General features: G+C 50.6%; 1 protein-coding gene across 1 annotated transcript; it reads right to left on the bottom strand.

The window, feature by feature from the left end:
- Positions 1-101: 101 nt before the first annotated feature.
- LOC124664739 lies at positions 102-2,132 on the bottom strand. The gene is made up of 2 exons (XM_047202186.1): positions 1,255-2,132; positions 102-1,117 (listed from the first exon to the last, which is right to left on the bottom strand). Exons 1-2 carry the CDS (start codon positions 2,130-2,132, stop codon positions 268-270), a joined length of 1,728 nt encoding a protein of 575 aa, XP_047058142.1. The 3' UTR covers positions 102-267.
- Between the last annotated feature and the right edge of the window lie 20,061 nt (positions 2,133-22,193).

Genomic DNA, 22,193 nt, shown 5'->3' with positions numbered 1-22,193 from the left:
GATCCAAATGAAGGAAGTAGCAGATAAAATGATTAGCTAGTAAGTAGTAGCCACTGAAGGATAAACACTCGAATAGAAATAAACATAGCAGACACAATAGTAATAATATTTGTATAGTATGGTTCGAAAAAAAATCTATAGTAGGAGAAGCACTACTTATTACAGATATCAAATATGACTTGAACATCACAGTCCACCAATTTCTTTTTGCGGCGCCACCAATGGTTTGCGACCAACAAATGTTAATGTTGGTGATGGACTTATAAACTAATTATTACCAGGGAACTCATCAATCCAACATGGTGTGTACAGAAAAGCATATTTGACCCTGTCCATTTCATCCCTGTCGTACCCGTAACCACCGTAATTGGCATAATCTGCTGGGTATATATCACCTAAGCGTTCGATCTTCGAGCTATTCAGATGATAGGCCAGCCCAGTCTTGGCTGATTCACAGAGGAAGAGGACCTCTTTGTACGGGTGAAGCCCAAGCATGTCAATCTCATATATATCTTCAATCCAATAACACTCTTCAAATTCAAATTTCTCTTCAAAATTTGCCTTTTCTATGTCCTCTGAGCTGTACTCTTCAATCAGGTCTTCACTGTTAAGAGCATCGACATTGTCATCATTGGAGTAACACTGTTCGGAGCTACAATCTTGAACGGTGTCTTCATAGCCAGGAACACCATCACTGTCGATGTTGGAGTAACACTCTTCGGAGCTACACTCTTGAACCATGTCTTCATGTTCAAGAACACTACCATTGTCAGAGCTCCACGCAAACTTCTCTTCAGCTGTTTCTTCCTCGTTGCCGTCTTCAGGAAAATGAGTGCAGAACGAGTTGTGGTTGATCCCCTTTAACATCCAGGGTCCACAAACTCGTCGAGGACGGAGGCATGCTAGCACGGGCTCAAGGTCTGTGTCATGCTTCAACACCCACTCTGCTTGACCGCATGATTCCTCCTCAAGGATCCAAACCTGAAGCCAGTTTCGGTCAAGCGACACGAAGTATACCCCCTTTTCCGATCTTTGTAGGCAAGGAACTGGATGGGTGTGTGCTCCGTAACCCGGTGGTGGTTTGATTACGCGATACGTATTGCTAGACAATGATATCCTACAGATTTAAATCATCAACCAGAAAGAAGGTGCTGGTTACTTTTACATAACTACTACTAGGTGATGTTTTTTGGCATGGTAAGAATAATAAGATATCAAATCAAAATAAATGAAATGAAGTAGTTAAGCACACACCTGAGAAGGAAATGAGATTCGCAGTGCACGTAAAGCGCTCCTCGCCAGTATACAGCACCGGACTGCGGCTGAGCTCGCACCTCGGCGAAGGTCCCTGCAGCGTCGCCTTCTCTAACGAAACGCGTCTCCTCCCAGCAACCCGTCCTTGACGAGAGGACGTTGAAGGTCCACGAAGAGGATGGGCACTCAGCTGAATCCTTACTCTTTAGATCATCCCTGGAGCCCATCCTGCTCAAAGCGCAGACACGGAGCACTTGGTAGTGAGGTGACACCGTGGGATCGAAGACCAGATAGGTATGGATGATCTCGTAGAGTGGAGTGGGATCGAGGCCGTTCTCGCTGCGGATGGTGAACTGGACGCGCCCGGGCGGCGCTGCGGGCAGAGCATCCCAGCGCCGAGTGGCAGGGTTCACCACGTACTTGTCGATCAACAGGAGCCCATTGCAGTGATCCTTGATGGAATACTTTTCCCGGCTGTCGTAGCCTTCGTCCGGGAGCCAGACGCAGCCGGCGGGGTTGGCGAAGGGCAGGAAGCTGAGCTTGCCGCTGAACGCGGCGGCGCCGGGCGAGGTGGGGCGGGAGAAGAAGGCCGGGTACTTGTGCATGTTGAAGTGGACGAAGATGCCGCGGAGCGAGAGCGGGAGCAGATCCGCGCGCAGGAGGCGGCGGGCGTCGATGGCGGCGCACCAGGGCCTGCATACGCAGCGGGACCCGGCGACCCAGCGCGGCTCGAGTCTGCCGAAGATGTTGGCGAGCACGTCGTCGGGCAGCATGGGTGGCGGCTGCGAACCGTCCTCCCGATCTTGCTGTTGCTCGCCGTCGCCGGCAGGCGCTACCACAACGGGAGGCTTGAGCGGTGGACCCTCCTCGCCGTCCATCGGCTGCCTCGCCGATCTGAATACTACGATCTGGGGGGCACTGACTCTTGCAAGGTTTCGAATGGATTTGGGGGAGGCGATTCCTGCTCTTTTAGTGCCAACGGAAATAAAAGAAGGCATAATATCAGTGCATATCAGGCAATTGCCATACTAGTAATTGGGATCAGGAATTAAATGGGAATCAATCCTGTAATTACTCTTTCCTAGTTAAATGGGAGTAAATACTCCTAGTAACATTGTATCGACATTACTGGCAACGATGACAGCTTCATTTTGCATGCACGATATCACTGTGAGATAGTTAACGTCAGCTAGTGGCAATTTTTGCATGCAAGAAGATTCTGAAACATTCGATTATGAAACTAGTGGAAATTTTGCATGTAAGATGTCTCATCCAAGTTAATTTGTTGTCCTTTTTCGTTATTTATTTTTCTGGATTCTAGAGTCGTACCATCCTCTCATCCGGCAAACAAAACAATCATGGAGATACCAGCACCACAAATACTTGTATTCTCTCGCTCTCAAAAAAAAATACTACTTGTATTCTCTGTCAAAAACAAAAGTACTTTTATTCGTCAGTCCTTGCAGCCACAATATCGCCAATGGCCCTGATCGACCTGCACACCCCGCGAGCACTCCTTTCCAACACACACAACACCTCCAGATCTCCAGGAAACTCAACGACCAAGACAATATATCAACCATCACGATTCAGAAAAGACTTCGAAGAAAAACAAGAATTGAAATGCAGATCACAAGTGATATGCTGGGATGCAACAGAGTATTTCTGATGTAGGCAGCTCGAGAAGGAGTGATGTTGTGTGGTGATGAGTTACCTTTTTCCTGAACTGGACACTGAAGGAAATAGCATATGTTAAACCACCATTCCCAATGAACTCTATAGAAAGTCCCAGGATACACTACTGGAAAGAAATTGTACTCCAGATATACAAAAATCACAACATGTGCATTATGAGGCAACAAGTAATGAACTCTTAATTAACCAGTAGCCAGAAAATTCAGTAAAGTGAAAATGGTCCATGTGTGTTTCAGTAGAATATGGTGATGGGAACTCATTACCGGCGCCATGCCAAACAATGACAATTTCAGTAGCCTTGGCATGTGAAGAAAGATGATCTATTTTGAAAGCAAGAGAGTGAAATTCGTTCATCAATTCTATCGGTACAGCTGCAGTTTTTGTCACAAATAGCAGGACCAAACTGTGGGGCAGCCTGCCATCATACTTTTGACCTTGCTTTCTCTTAATTTTACCATGACCGGACCAGGTCAATACTTCTGTTCAGCTCAATTATCTCCCTGTGAGCAGAAGATGGGTACAACCACCAGTCAGCAACAGAGGAATAAATTTGAATCAAAAGCACTGATGATGAAGAGAGCTTCATTTGAGCTTGTTTGTTTTCCCTATAGGGATTAGGATATCCTGTTTACCTCTGTTTAAAGTCAAAGATTGCTCAGGGATGATTGTTGGATCATATGGCATACACAACATATTGAAAAATACTGACAGTATATGCCCACGAAGGTTCGAAGTGGCAAGTGCTAAAAGAATATATTTCCATGTATATACCCATGACTAGGAAGCAACAACATATGGTTATACTTTTATTCAAGTTTAGTGCAATTTTTTTTTGAGGAAACAACGGGGGGCGATCGCCCACCTGAACTCAATTTTTCATTAATGCGGAGTGGATTACATGGGGGCATAAAGCCTACAAAATTAGGTCTGGGGCGGCATACCGCGCCCAAACAGAGCGAGAGTGAGAGATGGGGAAGTTGGATACAGAGGAACACAGGGGTGAGGTGAAAGACAGAGTCTAAGAGATAGAGATAGCGTGGCACCAAGAGAGCAGGGTGCTTGTGTCGACCCTAGGGGGGGCGCGGACGACCCACAGGCGGAGATGGTCTACCAACATGGCTAGAATGCGCGGAGTAGACATAAAATCTGCATCAAACACCATTCTCGTTGCGGGATTTCCAGACAGTCCACAAGAGAGCTAAGATGACCGTGTTGCGCGCTTCCGGGTGCATGGGAGGTAAGTCTTCGGAGAGAGCATCAACGAGGGCCGGAACGTCGGCGCCCACATGGGGGCGACCTGAGGGGGAGATGACATTCCAAAGGGGGCGAAGGCGGGGGCATCCGACAAACAAATGCGAGGTGTCCTCTAGTTGATTCAGGTAGAAGGGGCAGTCCGGGGAGGGCACACATCCGAAACGGTGTAGCAGCGCCCGTGTCCTGGTCTTGTGGAGGCGTAGTATCCAAAAGAACACCCGCACCTTTAGAGGCGCAAAGCAGGCCCGAGCTTGACGTCTTGCCCTGGGACGATACAACCCGAGGAGTGGAGGGAGCGGTAGACACTTCCAGTGGAGAAGTCGGTCGATGGGCCGAGCGATACAGAGCGAATGTCCGGCGACGAAGCGAGGGGGATCCGGGCGAGGCAAGCATGGATGAACTCCATCTCGCCAGCGGCTGCTGCAGAAACTCGGTGAACAAGTGGAACCCCAACCACTCCATTCTCGAGGGCGTCGGCAACAGTGGCGAGGGGGCGGAGGCAGTGGGAGAAGGCCGCGGGGAGGGCTGCCGACAGGGGGCCCAACGGAGTCCAAGCATCGTGCCAGAGCGAGGTGGTGCGCCCGTCGCGGGGTTCAACTCTTGTAATGGAGCGGTATAGTGGAATGAGCGACTGGAAGCACTTCCAAGCGGGGGTGGCCACCTGCGGGCGGGCACCGAGGTAACTGCGCTTCACCCACCTGGTCCACGGGGAGTCCCGTCCAGTGAACAAACCATGCAACGCTTTCAGCAGGAGACATTTGTTCTGGAGACCAAGATCGATGACACCCAGTCCCCCTTCGGACCGCAGACGGCAGACATAGTCCCAGGCAACTTGGCAGTCACCACCGGAGCATTTATCTTTTGCCTTCCAGAGCATCGCCCGTCGAGGCCTGTCCATTTTTGAGAGTGTCCCTTTCGGGATTGGTAGAACAGACATGGCGAATGACGGGAGGGCCGACAGACTGCCGTAGTGAGGGTAAGGCGCCCGCCTATTGGGAGCAAGGACGTCCGCCATCCGGGGATGCGCTTGGAGATCTTGACGGAGAGGAATTCCAGCGCAGCCGCAGTGCGTTTGTGGTCCGAGAGCGGCAATCCAAGGTATGTCTCGCGGGAAGGATGAGACGGGACAGCCGAGGATGCTTGCAAGATCCGATGCCAGCTCAGAGGTGACACCACCAACGAGGACGAAGGTGCTCTTGTGGAAGTTAATGTGAAGACCCGTGGCCTGCGAGAAGAGGTCGAGGAGCTCGCGGAGGCGACGGACTTGGGAGTGTTCAGCTCTCAGGATCAGAAGGGTATCATCTGCATACTGGATCACAGGACATGGAAGGTCGTCAACAAGAGGGTGCAACAGGCGATCTCCACCCGCCTCCATGGCGATGAGGCAGGGGAGGAGGTCGGCGACGGCCAAGTACAGGTATGGTGACAGGGGGTCCCCTTGGCGCAGCCCATTCTTGCAAGAAATCCATCGCCCAGGAACACCATTCAGCAGCACAGCGGTCCGCCCAGTGTTAAGAATTGCGGAGATCCAGGATCGAAACAGGGGGCCGAGGCCACGTGCATCCAGAATAGCATCCAGCGCCTCCCAGTTGACGGAGTCAAATGCTTTCTTAAAGTCAAGCTTGAGCACCACAGCCGGGGATCCTCGGGCTCGACAGCTTTGGACCACATCCGCGGCGTAGAGGAAGTTGTCGACTATGTTCCGCCCCTTAACAAATCCAGATCTGTTCAAAGGAGATGAGGCGCTCGATGCAGTGTTGCAGCCGCGTCGTAAGGATCCGGGTGATAATCTTCATAACACAATTCTGAAGCGAGATGGGGCGGAAGCCATCAGCAGTTAGCACATCCTCCTTCTTCGGAATGAGAGAAATAAACGCTCGGTTGATTCCGTCGAGGGGCGCCACCCCGTCGAAGAAATCCTGAAGGAAGGCCATGAGGTCTGGACTGACAACATCCCAGAAGGTGCGGAAGAACGCGGGGCCAAAGCCATCGGGGCCTGGGCTGCTATCCACGCGCATAGCCCAAACGGCGTCTTTTGCCTCCTGCAGGGTAAAAGGTCTTTCCAGCTCCTGCAAACCTGCAACTCGCGGCATGGCGGCGCGAAGGTCGAAGCCCCACATCGGGGGGGTGGAGGCGCCGAGAAGGCCAACATAGAAGTTATGCAATAATTCAGCTTTTTCTGCATGGTTGTACACGACCCTGTCGCCATCATGAAGGACTTTGATCTGATTTTTCCTGAGGCGCGCCGACGCGCATGCATGGAAGAATTTGGTATTATCTTCACCAAAACGGCATAGGCGAAACGTGAACCGCTGCTTCCAGTAGGTGTCCAGGGCCTTGTATTCCAAGGAGAGGCGCAAACGGACGCGATCCCTCAGCATTTTTTCAGGGGGCAACAGGGTTCGGAGTTCTTCAGTAAGGTCAAGTAGCTCAATCACCTTTCTGCAGTTAGAGACCACCTCGGCAGGGCGACGCCGGTTTTTGGCCCATTTTTTAGACTCAGCACGGGCCCATTTAAGAGTGTTGCACAGTCTCCGCGAAGCACAGGGAAGTGACCGGTTCTGCGGTCGGGCCCAGACGGAGGCCACAAGGGCCCGGTACTCGGGGGAGAAAGCCCATGTCTTCTCATATCTGAAAATCTGAGATTTCGGAGCGCGGGAAGAGGCAGTCAGTAGAAGGGGCACGTGATCCGAGGTGTTCCGAACCAGTGAGTGGAGAGTCGAGTTGAATAAACGGGCACCCCAGGCAAGGTTGATGAAAGCACGGTCCAGCCTCACCAGAGTAGGGTCGGCCCTAGAGTTGGTCCAGGTGAACCGCCGGTCAATCAGCGGCAGTTCTTGAAGAGCTAGCTCGTCAACAAGGTCATTCAGGCTATCCGCGGCGCCCGCATCAAAGTTGTCGTTGTTCCTGTCAGAAGCATACCGGGCGATGTTGAAGTCTCCAACCAAGAGCCAGGCATCCGAGTCGAGATCGGAGAGCGATCGCATTTCCGAGAGGAAGTCCTCGCGGCGAGCTCGGTCGCAGGGGGCGTAGATGTTTGTGACGGTGAAGCGGACGCCGTCCTCGACAAGTTCAAAAGTCGAGGAGAGCGAGAATTGGAGGGCGCGGTCGGAGAGGTGGGTGACGAACCGCGAGTCCCATGCCGTGGCGATGCCCCCGACGCACCGATGGACGGTAAGAGGGAGAACGACGAGAACCCAGGCGGCAGGAACGATGCAGCTTTTTGTGTAGGGATCGACTGAAGCTTTGTTTCCTGGAGGCAGATCACATGCAGGGGCTGAGCCGACAGGTTCATTTTCACGTCCAGGCATTTATCAGGATCGTTGAGACCGCGAATGTTCCAAGAGGAGAGCAGGAGTTGCCTAAAGCGATTTACATCCATGTTTCTGAGCGGAGCACCAGCGAAAAAACCCAACAAAACGAAGAACAACTGGTACTGAGCCCGAGTACAGCAAACATGCATGGTCTGAGCATGGGACAGGCCCCAACTCCTGGAACTATATGTACATGGAGAAACAGAGACAGTGGAACAGGCTCCACTCTCGGGTGAAGAACAAACAGCAAAACGTGCGTATCTAGACTATACAACAGATGGGGCACGCACACTACGGGGGATGGAGCAGGCAGAGAGACGCAAAGGTTGGAGGCGGGCATCGCGCGCGGGAGGAGCAGCAACGCACGCGCACAGAAGCCAAAATTTGCCCGCCTCGCCAGGGTCGGCGTAGCTCTCATGGGGCAGCTTCCTGCACCGCGTCCGCGGACAGAAGGTCGCTGACGTCCTTGTCGGGAAGCTGGCAAGCACGGGCCATGGCAACGATCTCATCGGTGCGGAATGGCGGAGGGACGGAGGCGGACGGAGCTGCGTGCCCGTCGCCAGCCTTCATCGCCTTGAGCCGGACTGCGCGCTCCAGCACGGACTCGAACAGGGGCCCGCCCATGTCACGCACACGGGCGCTGCGCTTCGAAGGCACAGCACCGGACGGCGGTGGCGGAGCTGCAACGGAAGAGGCCGGCACGGCGACAGGTGCAGCTACCTTGGCAGGGCGCCCGCGCTTCCTGGGCGCGGGGACTGGCGCCGGGGCCTGCACTGGCGCGGGGGCAGCGACCTGCATGTCGACGTGGGCAGGGGCTGGCGCCGGTGCCTGCACAGACTCAGGCGTAGCGAGCTGCAAGGTGACGGTGGCGGGGGCAGCGGCGGCGCGGAGAGCAGGGGACAAGTCCCTGGCTGCTGGGTTGACTCCCACGCCCGCAGGGAGCACGCCACGGTAAGGAACCAGGTCCAGGGGCGAGGCGCAGGTCGTGGCCTCTGCGAGGACGCGGACCGACAGGCATGCGGCCACCCCCGGCGCCCGCTCGATCTGATCGATCACGCCAACAGCGCCGGTCACCAGGTTGATGTGAGCGAAGCCACGGGGGCCAACCACGCCGGGGCTCGCCATCTCGCGCGGAACAGCAAAGTAGGCCGTCTCGCCGGCCCCGCCATGGGCGACGATGTGGAAGAAGCGGTTGCAGGCGCCAAGGCGGATGTCGGTGTGGGATGGGACGCCGCCGGGCGTGATCGCGGAGAAGGGCGCGTCGCGGCCCTGTCCAGTGCGCCGCGCGGGGATGTCGATGGAGAACTCGCCTTCGCCGCCCACGGGGAGCACACTAGCCGCAGGAGCTGCGTCGGGGCGGGCCGCGGGCACACATGCAGGCCATGATCGCCCAGCGTGCGGAGTGCGGCACTGGGGGCAACCACTGCTGTTACCAAACCTCGAGGAAGGAGGTCCGTCCGGCCTTAGGGAGTCCGGGCGCCAGTCGCTGGGACCGTCGCCGCGCGGGGGCCCACCGGGCGGGTCAATGTTGCTCCAACCGCCACCACCTCCTCCGCCGCCTCCCCCACCACCACCGCCGCCACCTCCGCCTCCGCCGCCACCGAGCGGCATGCGACGAATGCGTTGCACCTCCACGACGGTGTAGTCTCCGTCAGCATTCTTGACGTCCAGGTCTTGAGGGGTACGGAAGTAGTTTTCATACTTGATGACGAGCATGACGGCGGCGTAGCTGCGGCCAGTCATGCAGACCTGCGCGATCTCCATCGGGTTGCCCATCGAGCCCACCGAGCCCTGGATACGCGGCTCCGTCCAGTGGTCGAAGGGGAAGCGCATGAGGGCAAGGGCGGCGTAGCCGGCGTGGGTGAACCGCAGGCGGTTGGGTGCTTCCTCGTGCCGCTCAAAGTAGACGGAGTGCTCCAGGACGGGGAAGGGGCTGCCGTCCACCGCAGCCTCCCGGTCGGCGCGCGTACGGAAGAGGACGACGGTGGCGCCGTGCGGCCCCAGGGCCGTGTGCGCAGCCATCCCCTGGGGGACTCGGGTCAGCAGGGCGGAGAGGACGAGCGGCGCCGGCGAGGCAGCTTCAGGGTGGACGTACGCGAAGCCGATGTGCTCGAACGAACGCGGGTCGACCGGCGGCATGTACACGTCAATGTGGGACGGGTGCCGCGTCGGAGGACGCGGGTCCGAGTCGGTGGAGTCGCTGTCGTCGGAGTTGTTGGTGTTGCCGCCGCCACCACCGGCTGCACCGCCCGCACCTCCCGTGTCCCTGCTGCAGGACGCGCCGGCGAAGTCGAGCGGGGAGATCGGCGAGTACGGCGAGACAGGGTTGCGCGCCGGCGCGACGGAGGCAGCGGGAGTGGCGCCCGCGGCCGGCGCCGCGGCCTGAGGAGCAGCGAAGCCTGGTGGAGGGGCCATGGCGAAGGCGAAGGGGTGGGGTGTGACGGGGAAGCGCCCCTGGTTGCCAGCAACACGGGGAGGCGGGTCGACGGCCGCAGACGGCGGCGGGGCTGAGCGGGCGCCGAAGAGCGGGCAGCCACCGCTGCGGTGGCCGTCGCGGCGGCACAGGCGGCAGTGCATGGGGTTCCGGCACTCTCGGACTGGGTGGTTTGGAGATAGGCAACGGAAGCAAAGTCCCTGTAAATATATATCAGAGAGGGAGACGGGGCGGAGAGGCGATGGGCGTCGAGGACTCCGCATGGAGAAAAGCGGTGGAGAAGACTCTGGGAGGAGATTTGACTTCGCCACGTCCGCCCAGGAGCGAAGCGTTGGATGGTTGGCGGACGGATCAGATGGAGTGGGGGTCGAAGCGGTTGCCTGGCCAGCGCAGAGGGTGGAGCCCGCGAGGGAGCAGGGAAGCCGTCCACGTGCAACCGGGGATGGCGGTGAGGCCAGGGAAGGTGACACGCACGATGCGGTAGAAACTGGAGAGGTGGGACATACGGTTGCCTCTCTCCACGGAGACCCAGCAGTAGGGCGCGTGACGTTATGGCTGACGCATGGAGAAGTTTGCATGCCAGGGCCAGAGTCAGAGCGGGCCCGGACGAGTTGGACGGCCAGAACGGCTAGATTTTTGGAAGGGAAAAAGTCAACTTGCACTGTTCCTGCTGAAACCCCGCGGCGGCCGAGCATGGCCGCGGCGACGCCCGTGCCGGAGACACAGGTAGAGAAGACCTCGTCGCCAGCTTTAGAGACAGAGAAAGGGTCGCCTGAGTGGGAGAAGAAGAAGGTGAGACATGCAGCCAGGGATGGACAGTCCATGGGACGAGGGGAGCGGGCGCAAGCTAGCCAGATCGTGGCACCGGGGTCCGAGCAGGGGTCGCCGGCAAGGGGGCGACAGACGGGGGAGTGAAAGCTAGCCAAGGCGAAATCAGAGAAACGCTCGCCGGGAGAGCGGGCGGAGGATGGAAGCGCCTGCGCGGGGAGGCAAGGATGCATGCCTACAGCCGACGCTTTGTGAGGAGCAAGCAGCAGAGCGGGAAGAAGGGAAGGGAGGGGCGGTCGGCGGGGACGTCGGAGCAGGGGCGGGAGCGAGCAAACCTGCGGCAAAGGGCCGCGCCTGAGGACGACGGGGGCCAGCTGGGAGGGCTGGGAAGCGGCGCCGGTGTTGGGGAGGGCGGCTCCGACGCGGGCTGCTGGGTGAGACGGTGGGGCGGCGGCCGGCGGGGATCGCCCATCCTCGCCAGGAATCGCCAGAGCTCCGCTCATCCTCTCCGGAAAATCTCGAACTCGCATCCTCATCCTAAGTTTAGTGCAATGATGATAATAAATTCAAATATCTATGATCACCAGCCTGACAAATAAATAATCAGTGCAACTGCAATGTATTCTTCAATATCTAGTCGACCATTAAGCACATGAACAATATACATTGCAGCAGACACTACTAGAAGTTTTTGGAATTATTCTCAAGAAAATGAAGCAATGGCATTTTTGTTACTTACGCAAGGTAGAGACGAGATGTTACCTGGACAATAGAAATTTGAGTAGGGATAGCAGGCCATCGGATAATTTTGTTCTATTGTAGGGATATTTCTGAACTCGGAAGAAGCAAGCTGGACCGCAAAGTCACCAATATCTGTAGATAGAAATATCATGTTTGTGTCCTCATCATAACCCAGTATTGATGCTGACATTATGCTTCCTCTATCGGTGAACGGTCTAAATGAAGAGAGTTGCTCTTCCACTTGGATAGTTTTCTGCAGCATCCATCTGCGAAATCCATGGCAGTTAGACTTCATCTCCCATATCTGGATGCAAAGTTCTTCTGACAAAATGGCAAGGCCAGGGCCCCCATCCTCTGTCTGCACGATATGGCAGCAACCATAGTAGTTCATATCCTGGTTGTGTGGCGGCTTCTTGATCACAACCAGACTCTGCCTCTCAAAATCGAACTCAAGGATGCTATCCACAGAAAGGTGCCAGCAAAGTGAGTTCCTGACCAAGACAGCGGACCTTATGAAACAAACCAAGTCTGTAGTCTCTGTTGTGACAATATTTCCCCACGCACCAGATTCTGATTCGTAGAGGCGAGCGATGGCACGCGTGGTGTCATGGTCGACCCAAACCACGGCCAACCTGAAGGGACCCAGGTGGCCGTCACCGCCCTCTTGGCTGTCGCTGCCGGCAGCGGGCAGGACGGCGGCGTTGCGGACGTTCTTCACTATGCGGTTGTCGGATCCGAGTGGAAAAGGCACGCGGAGCTGGTGGCCGGTGAGGGGATCCCACACGATGGCCTCGCACTGCCGCCGGTCGAGGAGGACGGCGAGGCCGTGGCGGCAGCCGTGGAAAGTGCGGCAGGGCTCGTGCGGCAAGGAGAGGCGCGTCTCCGGGATGCGGTCAGGCGGATCCAGCGTGGGAGTGAAGCCGTACTTTCCTTGGCAGAAGGAGAATACGCCGAGGAGCGGGGGCTTCCGGTGGTGCAAGCGCAAGTGGCGGCGGAAGCCTGGGTTGGAGACGAGGTGGCGCCAGCGCGTGCAGACGAGGGAGGCGCGGGAGAGGGAGGACGGACGCGGTGGGAGGCGAACGAGGATCTCCCGGAGAAGGTCGTCGCTATCCAACGGCGATGCCGGCTGCGGCGACGCGGTGGAGGAGCACCGGCGGCTCATCAGGGTTAGGGCTCGGTGCTTCGAGTGGAAGAGAATGGTAGATTTGTTTTTTTTACAAATCTGATCCTTTGCAAAACATAACCTTTTTAAAAGCTTATATTTTAATATGGAAAAAGTAATAAAATCTAAATGATTTTAGAGTCTGCCCCCCTATATTCGGTGGCAACAAGAATGTAGCTAAATACACGTGGCGCCGATTTTTTTGACTCAACGGCCCACGAGATTTTATAAGTCCCGCTAATTACACCCATGGTCCAATAACTTGGCACACGATGTGAAGATTTAGTCCTCAAACTTGCAAATCGTGAAATAGTACAACAGCTCACGTGTTATGTGATGTTTTGGTCCTCCGATGCGGATTTGCCGACTTGGAGTCCGAAACAGAGCAAGCCATGTGAGGATCATTCTCTTTGACGTTTTTTTTGCATAAAACCGCCTACCACTATTTAGTTCCACGATGGTATCTTCTAGCAAGGATTGGCTATGTTTTCTCCTGAAATAAAGGCGTTGTTTTGGACTTGGTGGAACTGCCGCTGCACTTGCGCCCTTGCTCTCGGGGCACCGTCGTAGCAATGGAGCCGCCGGAGATTCGTGAACGGCTGTGGATGGATGATCCTCCCGCGTACGGTACGAGTTGCCGCTTTCGTCTGTCTCTTCTCCATCCCTCTCCCGCATTCGTTCTCGTCGGCGCCGTAATAAAAATGTTTTTTTGTTAATTTTTATGTGTTAGTTATGTTAATTTGAGTACCTTACGCGGGGAAGAACTAAAAGGTTGCAGATTTATGCACGATTTTGGAATCCTTAATATGAATTTAGTGTCGTTTTGCACAAGTGTTGTCTGTAACTGCACAGTCTTGTTGTAGTGGTACTAAATTTTAATTATTGCAATAATGCATTTATCTTTGTTTTGCAATGCATTTATCTTTGTGGCGAGGGGAAGGACCAATGCAAATGCAGAGAGAGGAAGAGGCAGAGGAAGGGTGAGGACCAATGCAGCAACAAAATCTACTAGAGGTGCTGGTAAAAAAGGGAAGGACTAATGCATTTGCTGGCATAAGTGGAAGCCAAACACACTGGAGTTCTAGATTTAAATGAAGAATACAACCCAGACTTCAGTGTCCAAGAGGTGCCACTTGGATGACATGTACTTGTGGTTCGACAATGCCATTTATCTGTCTTAATTTGTAGTGTGTCAAAGTACTTCTCTATGCACACTACTTGTGCAAAAGTTAAGCCACTTGTAATGTTCTGAAGCAGAAAACTATTTATGCTATTTGGACAGTGTACTCACACAAAGCCACAAAAACAGTACATTATCAAGCAACTAGCTAGAATGGAGACAAATAGCAACTCTCTCCTATCTCTACTTCTAAGCTCATCCTCATGTGCATTCTTCATTGCTTTCTTCCCTGCCTTTTCTTTTGTTTAACTTCATCTCCATTTGGTTGACCTTAGCCCAAAGCTGCAAATTTTCTTCCTCAATATCGCTCACATTCCTGCGACTAGTGTTGTAATTCACAGATTGTCCCATTTTATCAGATTGTCCCATTTTATCATACGAAATTAACACAGATTTTCCATCAATTTTAGCTACAGAACAAGCTACTGTAAATGCAACAAAACAAAACAAGGGAGAACAGAACATGGGAGAAGAACTTACTGGAGATCATGGGCCACCCGTCCTCGCCTCCGGTGTCGTCAACGGCGCCCTCATCGACGTAGGGTAGTACTAGACGGATGCCTCCACCCATTCCTCCTCTGTCCAAGTGCTTCCAGCCCCGCCAGCACATGCGCCTAAGCCACTCCCACCGGCACCTATGCCCGAGCTGCTCACCGATACGTCTCAAACGTATCTATAATTTCTTATGTTCCATGCTACTTTTATGATGATACTCACATGTTTTATACATATTATATGTCATTATTATGCGTTTTCCGGAACTAACCTATTGACGAGATGCCGAAGGGCCAGTTGTTGTTTTCTGCTGTTTTTGGTTTTGAGAAATCCTAGTAAGGAAATATTCTCGGAATCGGACGACAACAACGCCCAGCATCTTAGAAATCCACGAAGCTTCCAGAACACCCGGGAGGGACCAGAGGAGAGCCACAGGGGGCCCACACATGGGGCTGGCGCGGCCAAGGAGCCAGGCACGCCCCCCTACTGTGTGGTGGCCCCAGACCTCCTCCGACTCCGCCTCTTCGCCTATTTAAAGCTTCCTGACCTAAATCTTCGATACGGAAAAGCCACGGTACGAGAAACCTTCCAGAGCCGCCGCCATCGCGAAGCCAAGATCTGGGGGACAGGAGTCTCTGTTCCGGCACGCCGCCGGGACGGGGAAGTGCCCCCGGAAGGCATCTCCATCGACACCACCGCCATCTCCATCAACACTGTTGTCTCCCATGAGGAGGGAGTAGTTCTCCATCGAGGCTAAGAGCTGTACCGGTAGCTATGTGGTTAATCTCTCTTCTATGTACTTCAATACAATGATCTCATGAGCTGCCTTACATGATTGAGATCCATATGATGAGCTTGTAATCTAGATGTCGTTATGCTATTCAAGTGGATTTTACTTATGTGATCTCCGGAGACTCCTTGTCCCACGTGTGTAAAGGTGACAGTGTGTGCACCGTGTGGGTCTCTTAGGCTATATTTCACGGAATACTTATTCACTGAGTTATGATTTGAGTTGGATGTCTCTATGAAATTGTGGTGTGTTAATACCTCCTATGAATGCTCACAGTGACAGCGTGGGATGTTTATTAGTACTTGGGAATACATCTTTAAGGTTTGCCTACATGATGAATTAGTGTTCGTTATCTTGCCAAAGAGTAATTCAGAGTAGCATAGTGAAGTGCTTATTTATATTCCTTTATGATTGCAATGTTGAGAGTGTCCACTGATACGTCTCCAACGTATCGATAATTTCTTGTGTTCCATGCCACATTATTGATGTTATCTACATGTTTTATGCACACTTTATGTCATATTCGTGCATTTTCTGGAACTAACCTATTAACAAGATGCCGAAGTGCCGGTTCTCGTTTTCTGCTTGTTTTTGGTTTCAGAAATCCTAGTAACGAAATATTCTCGGAATCGGACGAAATCAACGCCCAAGTTCCTATTTTCATCGGAAGCATCCAGAACACCGGGAAGGACCGGAGGGGAGCCACAGGGGCCCCACACCACACCCCGGCGCGGCCAAGGGGGGGGCGCGCCCCCCTAGGGTGTGGGCCCCCCAGAAGCCTTCCTGCGCCGCCTCTCCGCCTATATAAAGCCCCTGACCTAAAAACCTCGGGGCGTTCGACGAAGAACCACGATACGGAAAACCTTCCAGAGCCGCCGCCATCGCGAAGCCAAGATCTGGGGGACAGGAGTCTCTGTTCCGGCACCCTGCCGGAGCGGGGAAGTGCCCCGGAAGGCTTCTCCATCGACACCGCTGCCATCTCCACCGCCATCTTCATCACCGCTCGCTGCTCCCATGAGGAGGAGTAGTTCTCCATCGAGGCTCGGGGCTGTACCGGTAGCTATGTGGTTCATCTCTCTCCTATGTGCTTCAATACAATAATCTCATGAGCTGCCTTACATGATTGAGATTCATATGATGATGCTTGTAATCTAGATGTCATTATGCTAGTCAAGTGAGTTTTACTTATGTGATCTCCGGAGACTCCTCGTCCCACGTGTGTAAAGGTGACAGGTGTGTGCACCATGTGGGTCTCTTAGGCTAGATTTCACGGAATACTTATTCACTGTTGAATGGTATAGTGAGGTGCTTATTTATATCTCTTTATGATTGCAATGTGTTTGTATCACAATTTATCTATGTGCTACTCTAGCAATGTGTTATTAAAGTAGTTCTATTCCTCCTGCACGTGTGTAAAGGTGACAGTGTGTGCACCGTGTTAGTACTTGGTTTATGCTATGATCATGATCTCTTATAGATTATGGAGTTAACTATTGCTATGATAATATTGATGTGATCTATTCCTCCTACATATGCATGAAGGTGACGAGTGTGCATGCTATGCTAGTACTTGGTTTAGTAGCGTTGATCTATCTTACACTAAAGGTTACTTAAACATGAGCATTATTGTGGAGCTTGTTAACTCCGGCATTGAGGGTTCGTGTAATCCTACGCAATGTGTTCATCATCCAACAAAAGTGTAGAGTATGCATTTATCTATTCTGTTATGTGATCAATGTTGAGAGTGTCCACTAGTGAAAGTGTAATCCCTAGGCCTTGTTCCTAAATACTGCTATCGCTGCTTGTTTACTGTTCTACTGCGTTACTACTGCTGCGTTACTACTGCTTGTTTCATTGTCTCGGGCAAAGCACTTTTACGGTGTCGTTGCCGTTGCTACTACTTATTCATACCACCCGTATTTCACTATCTCTTCGCCGAACTAGTGCACCTATTAGGTGTGTTGGGGACACAAGAGACTTCTTGCTTTGTGGTTGCGGGGTTGCATGAGAGGGATATCTTTGACCTCTTCCTCCACGAGATCGATAAACCTTGGGTGATCCATTTAAGGGAAACTTGCTCGCTGTTCTACAAACCTCCGCCCTTGGAGGCCCAACACCGTCTACAAGAATAGAAGCTCCCGTAGACATCAAGCACTTTTACGGCGCCGTTGCCGGGAGGAAAGGTAAAAGGCACTCATACTACGGTCTCGGGTAAAGTATTTTTCGGCGCCGTTGTGTGTGTGCTCAAAGCTATTTCCTTTAGATCCTGCAATTGCATCTTTTTGTTTCTTGTTTACACTAGTTTGGCATAATGTACAAGAGTGAGCTTCTTATTCTATTTCCTGATTTAAAACATGGATTGTTTGATGCGAAAATTAAAAAACCTATGAAATCTTCTTTGCATGTCTGGTAGTAATATTAGTATGAACGCTTTGAACACCATTGTTGACAATAATATAGAAAGTTCTAAGCTTGGGGAAGCTGGTTTTCATGATCTTTTTAGTCCCCCAAGCATTGAGGAGAAAATTTTCTTTGATGATACTTTGCCTCCTATTTATGATGATTATAATGATAGTGGTCTTTTGGTGCCACCTACTATGGAGAGTGAATTTGATTATGATTACAATATGCCTCCTATATTTGATGATGAGAATAATAATGATAGCTACTTTGTTGAATTTGCTCCCACTACAACTAATAAAATTGATTATGCCTATGTGGAGAGTAATAATTTTATGCATGAGACTCATGATAAGAATGCTTTATGTGATAGTTATATTGTTGAGTTTGCTCATGTTGCTACTGAAAGTTATTATGAGAGAGGAAAATATGGTTGTAGGAATTTTCATGTTACTAAAACACCTCTCTATGTGCTGAAATTTTTGAAGCTACACTTGTTTTATCTTCCTATGCTTGTTACTTTGCTCTTCATGAACTTGTTTATTTACAAGATTCCTATGCATAGGAAGCATGTTAGACTTAAATGTGTTTTGTATTTGCCTCTTGATGCTCTCTTTTGCTTCAAATACTATTTCTTGCGAGCGCATCATCAAAACTGCTGAGCCCATCTTAATGGCTATAAAGAAAAGAACTTCTTGGGAGATAACCCATGTGTTATTTTGCTACAGTACTTTGTTTTATATTTGTGTCTTGGAAGTTGTTTACTACTGTAGCAACCTCTCCTTATCTTAGTTTTGTGTTTTGTTGTGCCAAGTAAAGTCTTTGATAGTAAAGTAAGTACTAGATTTGGATTACTGCGCAGAAACAGATTTCTTTGCTGTCATGAATCTGGGTCTAATTCTCTGTAGGTAACTCAGAAAATTATGCCAATTTACGTGAGTGATCCTCAGATATGTACGCAACTTTCATTCAATTTGAGAATTTTCGTTTGAGCAAGTCTGGTGGCCTAATAAAATCCATCTTTACGGACTTTTCTGTTTTGACAGATTCTGTCTTTTATTTCGCATTGCCTCTTTTGCTATGTTGGATGAATTTCTTTGATCCATTAATGTCCAGTAGCTTTATGCAATGTCCAGAAGTGTTAAGAATGATTGTGTCACCTCTGAACATGTGAATTTTTATTATGCACTAACCCTCTAATGAGTTTGTTTCGAGTTTGGTGTGGAGGAAGTTTTCAAGGGTCAAGAGAGGAGGATGATATACTATGATCAAGGAGAGTGAAATCTCTAAGCTTGGGGATGCCCCGGTGGTTCACCCCTGCATATTCTAAGAAGACTCAAGCGTCTAAGCTTGGGGATGCCCAAGGCATCCCCTTCTTCATCGACAAATTATCAGGTTCCTTCTCTTGAAACTATATTTTTATTCGGCCACATCTTATGTACTTTGCTTGGAGCGTCTCGTGTGCTTTTGTTTTTGTTTGTGTTTGAATAAATTGGATTACATCATGCTTGTGTGGGAGAGAGACACGCTCCGCTGGTTCGTATGAACACATGTGTTCTTAGCTCATAATATTCATGGCGAAGTTTCCTCTTCGTTAAATTGTTATATGGTTGGAATTGGAAAATGATACATGTAGTAATTGCTATAAATGTCTTGGGTAATGTGATACTTGGCAATTGTTGTGCTCATGTTTAAGCTCTTGCATCATATGCTTTGCACCCATTAATGAAGAAATACATAGAGCATGCTAAAATTTGGTTTGCATATTTGGTTTCTCTAAGGTCTAGATAATTTCTAGTTTTGAGTTTGAACAACAAGGAAGACGGTGTAGAGTCTTATAATGTTTTCAATATGTCTTTTATGTGAGTTTTGCTGTACCGTTCATCCTTGTGCTTGCTTCAAACAACCTTGCTAGCCTAAACCTTGTATCGAGAGGGAATACTTCTCATGCATCCAAAACCTTGAGCCAAACAACACCATGCCATTTGTGTCCACCATACCTACCTACTACATAGTATTTCCCGCCATTCCAAAGTAAATTGCTTGAGTGCTACCTTTAAACAATTCAAAATTTATCACCTCTGATTTGTGTCAATGTTTTATAGCTCATGAGGAAGTATGTGGTGTTTATCTTTCAATCTTGTTGGGCAACTTTCACCAATGGACTAGTGGCTTCATCCGCTTATCCAATAATTTTGCAAAAAGAGCTGGCAATGGGATTCCCAGTCCCAAATTAATTAACCAAAAATAGACACTCCTCCATGGTATGTGATTGTTGGACGGCACCCGAAGGATTCGGTTAGCCATGGCTTGTGTAAGCAAAGGTTGGGAGGAGTGTCATCATAATAAAACTAAAATAAAAGGGCACTCCTTCATGGTATGAGATTGTTGGCGGGCACCCGAGGATTCGGTTAGCCATGGTTTGTGAAAGAAAGGTTGGAAGGAGTGCCATCCAAAAATAAAACAAAATGGGAGCCGCTCTTTGAAGGTTTGTCTGGCAAGAGGGTTAGAGTACCCGCTACCATTCGTTGACAACAACATACACCTCTCAAAACTTTACTTTTATGCTCTCTTTATGTTTTCAAAATAAAAGCTCTAGCACAAATATAGCAATCGATGCTTTTCCTCTATGGAGGACCATTCTTTTACTTTTATTGTTGAGTCAGTTCACCTATCTCTCTCCACCTCAAGAAGCAAACATTTGTGTTAATCTGTGCATTGGTTCTTACATACTTGCATATTGCACTTGTTATATTGCTTTGCATTGACAATTATCCATGAGATATACATGTTATAAGTTGAAAGCAACCGCTGAAACTTCATCTTCCTTTGTGTTGCTTCAATGCCTTTACTTTGAATTATTGCTTTATGAGTTAACTCTTATGCAAGACTTATTGATGCTTGTCTTGAAGTGCTATTCATGAAAAGTCTTTGCTATATGATTCAGTTGTTTACTCATGTCATTACCATTGTTTTGATCGCTGCATTCACTACATATGCTTTACAAATAGTATGATCAAGATTATGATGGCATGTCACTCCAGAAATTATCTTTGTTATCGTTTTACCCGCTCGGGACGAGCAGAACTAAGCTTGGGGATGCTGATACGTCTCCAACGTATCGATAATTTCTTGTGTTCCATGCCACATTATTGATGTTATCTACATGTTTTATGCACACTTTATGTCATATTCGTGCATTTTCCGGAACTAACCTATTAACAAGATGCCGAAGTGCCAGTTCTCGTTTTCTCGCTGTTTTTGGTTTCAGAAATCCTAGTAACGAAATATTCTCGGAATCGGACGAAATCAACGCCCAAGTTCCTATTTTCATCGGAAGCATCCGGAACACCCGGGAAGGACCGGAGGGGAGCCACCGGGGGCCCCACACCACACCCCGGCGCGGCCAAGGGGGCGCCCCCTAGGGTGTGGGCCCCCGTAGGCCTTCCTGCGCCGCCTCTCCGCCTATATAAAGCCCCTGACCTAAAAACCTCGGGGCGTTCGACGAAGAACCACGATACGGAAAACCTTCCAGAGCCGCCGCCATCGCGAAGCCAAGATCTGGGGGACAGGAGTCTCTGTTCCGGCACCCTGCCGGAGCGGGGAAGTGCCCCCGGAAGGCTTCTCCATCGACACCGCTGCCATCTCCACCGCCATCTTCATCACCGCTGCTGCTCCCATGAGGAGGGAGTAGTTCTCCATCGAGGCTCGGGGCTGTACCGGTAGCTATGTGGTTCATCTCTCTCCTATGTGCTTCAATACAATAATCTCATGAGCTGCCTTACATGATTGAGATTCATATGATGATGCTTGTAATCTAGATGTCATTATGCTAGTCAAGTGAGTTTTACTTATGTGATCTCCGGAGACTCCTCGTCCCACGTGTGTAAAGGTGACGAGTGTGTGCACCGTGTGGGTCTCTTAGGCTAGATTTCACAGAATACTTATTCACTTGTTGAATGGTATAGTGAGGTGCTTATTTATATCTCTTTATGATTGCAATGTGTTTGTATCACAATTTATCTATGTGCTACTCTAGCAATGTGTTATTAAAGTAGTTCTATTCCTCCCGCACGTGTGTAAAGGTGACAAGTGTGTGCACCGTGTTAGTACTTGGTTTATGCTATGATCATGATCTCTTGTAGATTATGGAGTTAACTATTGCTATGATAATATTGATGTGATCTATTCCTCCTACATATGCATGAAGGTGACAGGTGTGCATGCTATGCTAGTACTTGGTTTAGTAGCGTTGATCTATCTTACACTAAAGGTTACTTAAACATGAGCATTATTGTGGAGCTTGTTAACTCCGGCATTGAGGGTTCGTGTAATCCTACGCAATGTGTTCATCATCCAACAAAAGTGTAGAGTATGCATTTATCTATTCTGTTATGTGATCAATGTTGAGAGTGTCCACTAGTGAAAGTGTAATCCCTAGGCCTTGTTCCTAAATATCGCTATCGCTGCTTGTTTACTCGTTTCTATCAGCGTTACTACTGCTGCGTTACTCATCGCTTGTTTACTCGTCCTAGGCAAAGCACTTTTCCGGTGTCGTTGCCGTTGCTACTACTTATTCATACCACTCGTATTTCACTATCTCTTCGCCGAACTAGTGCACCTATTAGGTGTGTTGGGGACACAAGAGACTTCTTGCTTTGTGGTTGCAGGGTTGCATGAGAGGGATATCTTTGACCTCTTCCTCC

This window comes from Lolium rigidum, chromosome 6 (assembly GCF_022539505.1).
Source record: "Lolium rigidum isolate FL_2022 chromosome 6, APGP_CSIRO_Lrig_0.1, whole genome shotgun sequence".
NCBI lineage: Eukaryota > Viridiplantae > Streptophyta > Magnoliopsida > Poales > Poaceae > Lolium > Lolium rigidum.
The sequence above is the reverse complement of the archived record's forward strand: the minus strand, read 5'-3'. Positions and strand labels throughout refer to the sequence as shown.

Excerpts from the sequence above, each read along its gene's own strand:
- LOC124664739 (XM_047202186.1), bottom strand. The coding sequence starts at position 2,132 with ATGGACGGCGAGGAGGGTCCACCGCTCAAGCCTCCCGTTGTGGTAGCG. Across the intron at positions 1,118-1,254 it reads GAATCTCATTTCCTTCTCAG|GATATCATTGTCTAGCAATA; the intron begins GTGTGTGCTTAA and ends TTAAATCTGTAG.